This window comes from Oryzias melastigma, linkage group LG18, assembly GCF_002922805.2.
Source record: "Oryzias melastigma strain HK-1 linkage group LG18, ASM292280v2, whole genome shotgun sequence".
NCBI classification, from domain to species: Eukaryota; Metazoa; Chordata; class Actinopteri; order Beloniformes; family Adrianichthyidae; genus Oryzias; species Oryzias melastigma.
The window spans coordinates 22,428,290-22,435,296 of record NC_050529.1 but is presented as its reverse complement, the minus strand read 5'-3'; the positions used below and the strand labels follow the sequence as shown (position 1 = coordinate 22,435,296).

Below are 7,007 nucleotides of genomic sequence, written 5' to 3'. Positions count from 1 at the left end.
TTAAAAACATACACATAAAATAGTTCCCATTTTAAAGCACATTGCTAAATAAAAAAGTTTTCATCTTGGATTTGAACATTTTCAGACTTGTGGCCTGTTTCACATTTTCAGGGAGATTGTTCCAAACCTTTGAAGAGAAGTGCTGAAAGGCTCCCTCACCATGTTTAGTTTTAATTTTTGGAACCTGAAGAAGAGCTCTGCCTGAGCTTCGCAGATTTTGGGATGGGTTATAAAAAATGAGCATATCAGTAATGTACTTGGGTGCTAGGACGTGGAGAGACTCATAAACAATCAGAGCTGCTTTAAACTCGATTCTCTGAGCGACAGGAAGCCAGTGCAAAGACCTCAGAACTGGACTAATGTGGTTTTTGTCAGAACTCGAGCTGCAACATTTTGAATTAAGTTTCAGTTTTTTGATCCCTCGTTTAGAGAGCCCAGTGAGGAGGCCATTACAGTAGTCCAACCTACTGGACACTAAGGCATGGATTAGTTTTTGGATTAGTTTTTCCAAGTCAGGTTTGGACACAATATTTTTCATTTTGGTGATGTTCTTCAGGTGATAAAAGGCTACCGATGTAAGTGAGGAAATGTGACTGTTAAAATTTAAGTCAGCGTCTAATATAATTCCTAGGTTTTTAACCTGACTTTTTGGTTTACAAGAGAGGGATTCCAGATGACAGATGACACGTGTCCTTTGATTTGTGGACCCAAGACAATTATTTCAGTTTTATCTGAGTTTAGATGGAGGAAATTATCTTGCATCCACATATTAATTTGTTCAATGCAGCGGCACAGTGAATGTATAGGGCCTTGTTCACCTGCTGACAATGAGACATAGATCTGAGTGTCATCTGCATAATTATGGTAGGACTAGGGCTGTCAGATTTGTCGAGTTAATTACGCGTTAATTTGACATGTGCTTGACGCCGACAATTTTTTTGATGCATTAATCGCGGCTTTCTCATACGTGCCTTTCCACACCGCGCGCAGGCGTCCCTCATCGTGCTCTAACTCACCGGCTGCTCTCACTAGATCACGGGCGGGTCTCCAACCTCCGAGCTGCGAGCTAAAACCGGCCCGGCACCAGGACGCGGAGAGCTCCTGCACTGTAACCCGGCTCCGGTTTGCATCCAGTACCACGTCTGGTGGTACCGGCTCGCGTCTGGCGCCGCATCCCGAGAGCTGCGGACCCCCGATGCTACGAACAGCAAGCGCACCGAGGGATGTTTAAAATGTAGTTTAAACAACGCCAGTTATTTGTAGATGAAAAGATAAATCTCAGCTTTGAGTGTGTGGCCCGTCCCTCTGTCGCTGCGCGAAAATATGCAAAATTTCCCAAAGTTCTGGAGGTTTAAGCGTGATCCAGCCCCAGCATAGCGGTCTGTCTGCCGGCATATTCATGGTGTGAGCTCCGCTGGACACGTCGCTGCATCGAGCTGCAGCCAGAGAACGCGGCGGCAGTAACAGACTGTCAAACTATCCACAGAGTATCCCGCTTTTTTCAGTCTTTAATGTTTTAAAAAACAAAAGTTCATTGGAAATGATAAATCTCTATTTCATTCATTACTGGCCCAGGTTATAAAGAACAACAACATTAGTTACCATAGCTATGCAGATGACACACAGATATATATTAGACTGACACCAGGAGACCGAGGCCCTGTACAGGCTCTTGGTAAATGCATTGAGGACATTAATGACTGGATGTGTCACAACTTACTTCAATTAAACAAAAACAAAACTGAGGTTATTGTCTTTGGGGCTAAAGAAAAAAGGTTGGACGTCACTACAGAGCTTCAATCTATTCAACTAAAAACTACCAACCAGGCCAGAAACTTGGGTGTAGTGATAGACACAGACCTAAATTTTGATAAACACATTAAGGCAGTCACTAAATCAGCCTATTATCATCTCAAAAATATCTCAAGGATTAAAGATCTGATGTCTAAGCAGGACCTGGAGAAACTAGTGCATGCTTTCATCTTTAGTCGACTTGATTACTGTAACAGTGTTTTTACAGGACTACCAAAAAAATCCATCAGGAAACTGCAGCTTATTCAGAACTCTGCTGCTCGGGTTCTCACAAGGACCAAGAAAGTAGACCACATCAGTCCAGTTCTGAGGTCTTTACACTGGTTACCTGTCTGTCAGAGGATAGACTTTAAAGTTCTGTTACTGGTTTATAAAGCTTTGAATGGTTTAGCACCAAAATACATGACTGACCTCCTGACCCAGTATGTACCAGCCAGACCTCTCCGGTCATCAGGATCCGGTCTTTTATCAGTTCCTAGAGTCAGAACTAAACATGGAGAAGCTGCATTCAGCTTCTATGCTCCACAGATCTGGAATAGACTTCCAGAAAACATTAGATCTGCTGAAACACTCAGTGTATTTAAATCCAGGTTAAAGACTCATCTGTTCTCAGCTGCATTTGATTAATATGTATTCAAAAGTTTACATCCACACTGTTTATCTATGCTTGTTTTAAATTAAAATCTTTTTACTTTCTTTTTATTTTATTTTAATGATCACATTTTTACTATTTTTTTTAATTATATCGGCGAGAGGTCCCGGGTTCAAATCCCGGACGAGCCCCCAAATGTTACGTCCCCAATAGAAAATTGGCCCGGTGTCTAGGGGATATCCACCAGAGGGGACAATAACATTAAAGAGTGGACACCAACATAAAAGGAACACAGTTTATTAAAATAAACAGAAACCTGTGTCCTGAAATAAAGCAGAGAAATTTGGTGGTTAAGGTTAAAAGAACAAACCAAAATGGAGTTGGGACCTTGGCCAAAAGAAAAAGAAGTCAGGGAGACTGCTGACCCAGCCATGACGACCGTCGGAGTCAGCAGCTCCCTGCTAAGGCCTGCCTAAGAAAACTACCTAATCAACAGAAGTTAAACAAAGCCCGCAAATCAGAACTACCAAGGCCCAACCCCAAACTAACATAACAAAACCCAGCAATCTAAGATTGCTGAGGACAAAACAAATGTCAAAAACCAATCACCAAACCAACACCACACAAACCACCACCCAGCCTGCTGCTCTGCTCCCTGCCTGGCTTGGTGTGGCTGCCTCTGGCTTATATGGACACCACCTGCCAATCAAGGCAGATTGGCCACACCTGCCAGGTGAGCCGAAGGGAACTGGATGGAAAAGCCAGGCTGCAGCAGCAGGATGTAACAATATCTTTTAATAATTTATGTAAAGCACTTTGAATTGTCTCTGTACATGAAATGTGCTATACTAATAAACTTGCTTTGCCTTACTGCTTTTCAGGAGAGGAGGAAAAGATTTGGTCCTGACAAAAAATGAACATGAAAGTGTTATGGAAATTTTATTTTGATGTTTTTCATTTTATTTTACTGAACGTTGATTGAAGTTTAGAATTTAAAATGCCCTTCACTTGGACTTGGTCTTTTGTTAGGCATTTTATGTTACAGCCTTTTATTGTTAAGAAAGTTTATCTCAATACAATGTTACAAAATAAAGTATTTCTGATGAAAACTATTAATTGTGTCATTCTTGTTTTCATATTTAATGTAGAACTGCTAAATTCCACAAAGCACACTTTTTTCCTAAAAAAATGCCACATATTAATTTGCAATTAATTGCGAGTTAACTCTGGAAATGCGATTAATCACGATTAAAAGTTTTAATCGCCTGACAGGTCTAGGAAGGACACATCATTTCTAGATATTAGGTGACCCAGAGGGAGCATATATATATAAAATAACAAAGGTCCAATGATCGAGCCCTGAGGGACCCCGCTGGTTACTGGCATTTCATCAGAGACACAGTTTCCAATATTAACAACATATGTTCTAGCCTCAAGATAAGATCTAAACCAGTTTAGAGCAGTGCTGGAGATTCCAACCCAATTTTCCAACCTTTCAAGTAAGATTGCATGGTCAACAGTATCAAACGCTGCACTCAAGTCTAACAGTATTAAGACTGAAACCTTACCCTTGTCTGTATTTAGACGTATGTCGTTTAATTCAATTCAATTCAATTCAATTTTATTTATATAGCCCAATATCACAAATTCAATTTGCCTCATTGGGCTTCATGCCTGTAGTTTTTACAGATGCACAGATGGAGTCATAAAATATGCACAATAGGTAAAAACTAAAGAGAGGCAGAGAGGCCCAAATCCAGACCTCGAGGGCCAGCTTCCTGTAGGTTTTCCAGAAATCCTGCCTTATCTGCTGCTAATTTCCAGGATCAGGTATGTTTAGCCAATAAGGAGCTTCAATGGAAGGTTGGTTGGAAAACATGTAGGACACCGGCCCTCGAGGCCTGGATTTGAATACCCATGTGTTAAGCTGAAAAAGTCGACTGAATTTATTAATGAAGATCTAAATGATCCAGAAAGCTTTGATCAGTCTGAGAGAAACAGTCAATGCCAGGACTCTGCAACCAGAGGCTCTTTGATCCCTCCTTTGAAACTCTTTGAAGAAAAAGGTTAATAATATGCAAAAATATTGAGTTAATAGCTTCGGCAAATTTGCTTCAGTTAGTCAAGCTTTTAAAACTGAGGTTTCAACTTACCCCACGTAGCTAAGCTTGTTGGCACTATTACTCAGGGTCCTCATACAAACTGTCTTACAGTGATGCTCCAGGTCGACCACTCTGTCTTTGCACCGTTGCTCCTAAAAGGCTATAGAAAACTGTGTTGCTACTGTCATCAAAAGGGAAGTGACAATGTAACAGAGTGAGTCTGAATAGCAGTTGTGTGGTCATGAGAGTTTTGAACCAAAATATGTGAAAAATTAATGATGTGAAATGATACGTAGTGCTCCAGGTACAGAACCCTGCGGAACACCTCCACTAGCCATCATTTGTGAATAAATTCAGCAGCTGTGAGCTGAATTAAAAATAGTTCACAGAGAACAGACAGTCTCTTCCTCTTTCAGAGGTGAGACGTGTTAGAGAAACTAGAAGAGTCGGTGGGCTGGACTGAGAAGAGAGACGAGTGTCCGCCTTCAGCGAGGAATCAGTGCGGAAATGAAGCTGTTCCTCATCAGCCTGCATCTTTGTGTGCTCTCAACTTGGAGTAAGTAGGTTTTAGTCAAATTCAATTGTAAATGAGGAAAACGAGTCAGAATCTCTACGAATGGTTTACTTCTTTCTAGCAAATGTTCTGAATAGACTTCTGTTTCCATGAATTTTTTGTTTTGTTTGTCAAAAAGCTTACATTAAGTTATTGTTTTTGTGTACTTTATATGTATTACTTGAGGTTAACAATCTTGTTCACCTTGATGTCTTTACAGGTGTTTCATTGAACACAGACAATGTGAGACAAACTGCAGACATTGATGTGTTTGAAGGAGAATTTGTGAACATCTACTGCTGCTGGACTGGCGGCAGAGGGGAAGTGATGTGGTTCAAAAATGATTCACCTTTGACTGATATGACCCTAGAAACTCATAACAATGAGATGGAAGAATGCTCAATCCTGAACTTTGTCTGGATCACAAAATGGGATTCAGGCAGGTATGTCTGTGAAATTACCTTTGAGATACCGGTATTTGCTAAAATCAGAGGAAATGGAACAACCATCACCGTTAAAACCAGAAAGGAACAAGCTTACACAATAGCAGGTGAGTAATTTAATTGTTTAAAAAACATTGAATCTGTTCCTTCATCACAATCTTAATCTCACTTATAAGAGAAGGAAACTATTTGACCAAAAGTGTTATTTTTTAGAAGCTCCAGCTCCACCCGACAGATCCTCGGTCATCACGGTGATCCTCCTTCCTGTGGTGTTGCCTCTACTCCTCTCTATCACCGTTTTCCTCTTTCTGCACGAACCAAGAAACCACGGTGAGGATTTGTATGTATTTGGTCACATAACAGCTTATGGAGTGATGAACTTTAGGGAAACCAAACATCAAACTTCTCTTATTGGATACCAAATCGGCACAATTCTTTATATTTTTCTTTTTTATTGATTTATTGATTTGTTGAAAGGGGCAGACAAAATAAGTTTTTATTCTTTCTGTCCCTTTTTCATTTTCTTCTTTTTGTTTCGATCATGTTTGAGTTTACAACTCAAGGTTATTTTGTGTTTTTTTCCTATTAATGAATAAAAATGAGAAAAAAAGTACATTTAAAGAATAATAAATGAATCCAGGAAGTTCACATACTTTATTCTTTGTTGATGGCTGCAGAGATTCAAGCTGAGAGGACTGAACGTGTTGATCTGATGGTTTAAACTCCACTTCTCATCCTTTCTGTGCATCTGCAGCTCTCACATCCACAGTCGTCTTCACCGTGACCTGCAGTGACAGCGAGGAAGAGCAGACGGCGACGTGCAGCCCCTGGAGAGGCTGTTCTCAGTGGGTGGGTAGAGTTTTGTGTCCTCCGTCTTCTCTAGACCTTCTTATCATTCACAATGAATTTCAGGCTTACAAAGCTGTGACAGATAAAGCACAATAACAGTTCATATCTACTTTTTCTCAGGAGTCCGAGTGCAGTTCACTGATCTGCTATAAGAAAGACCAGACCAGAGGAAGTGGAGAAAGATCTGCTGCAGTTTCAACATAATGAGGGACAATCTTGAACCTCTTCTTACTACAAAGTTAGCTGCGGTTGATTTCAAAGTGAGAACTTTAACAGGGACTCATGAGAAGTGAAGAGGGTGAGGGTTCTGCAGTCTGTGGCAGGAAGAGAAAAGAAAACCCATGAAGATCTAAATGATCCAGAAAGCTTTTAGATCAGTCTGAGAGAAACAGTCAATGCCAGGACTCTGCAACCAGATGCTCTTTGATCCCTCCTTTGAAACTCTTTGAAGAAAAAGGTTAATAATATGCATAAGTATTGAGTTAATAGCTTTGGCAAATTTGCTTCAGTTAGTTAAGCTTTTAAAACTGCGGTTTCTGCATTTTACATTATTAAAATGAAAAGAAGAAACAACAAAAGCTTAGGTAGAAAGACAAAAAAAAGAGGAAGAAAGGGTTACAAACAACTTACTGTCAACCTCTTTGCAGCAAATGTTG

The 7,007-nt window shown here is 40.3% G+C and overlaps 1 protein-coding gene across 1 annotated transcript; it reads left to right on the top strand.

The window, feature by feature from the left end:
* Window positions 1-4,927: 4,927 nt before the first annotated feature.
* On the top strand, window positions 4,928-6,954 carry LOC112156031. Its single transcript, XM_024288159.2, has 5 exons — window positions 4,928-5,062; window positions 5,280-5,609; window positions 5,716-5,832; window positions 6,257-6,351; window positions 6,472-6,954. Exons 1-5 carry the CDS (start codon window positions 5,014-5,016, stop codon window positions 6,553-6,555), a joined length of 675 nt encoding a protein of 224 aa, XP_024143927.1. The 5' UTR covers window positions 4,928-5,013; the 3' UTR covers window positions 6,556-6,954.
* The last annotated feature ends 53 nt before the right edge of the window (window positions 6,955-7,007 follow it).

Coding starts and splice junctions, on each gene's coding strand:
- LOC112156031 (XM_024288159.2), top strand. CDS start 5,014: ATGAAGCTGTTCCTCATCAGCCTGCATCTTTGTGTGCTCTCAACTTGG. Junction 5,063..5,279: donor TTGTGTGCTCTCAACTTGGA/GTAAGTAGGTTT, acceptor ATGTCTTTACAG/GTGTTTCATTGAACACAGAC. Junction 6,352..6,471: donor GGAGAGGCTGTTCTCAGTGG/GTGGGTAGAGTT, acceptor ACTTTTTCTCAG/GAGTCCGAGTGCAGTTCACT.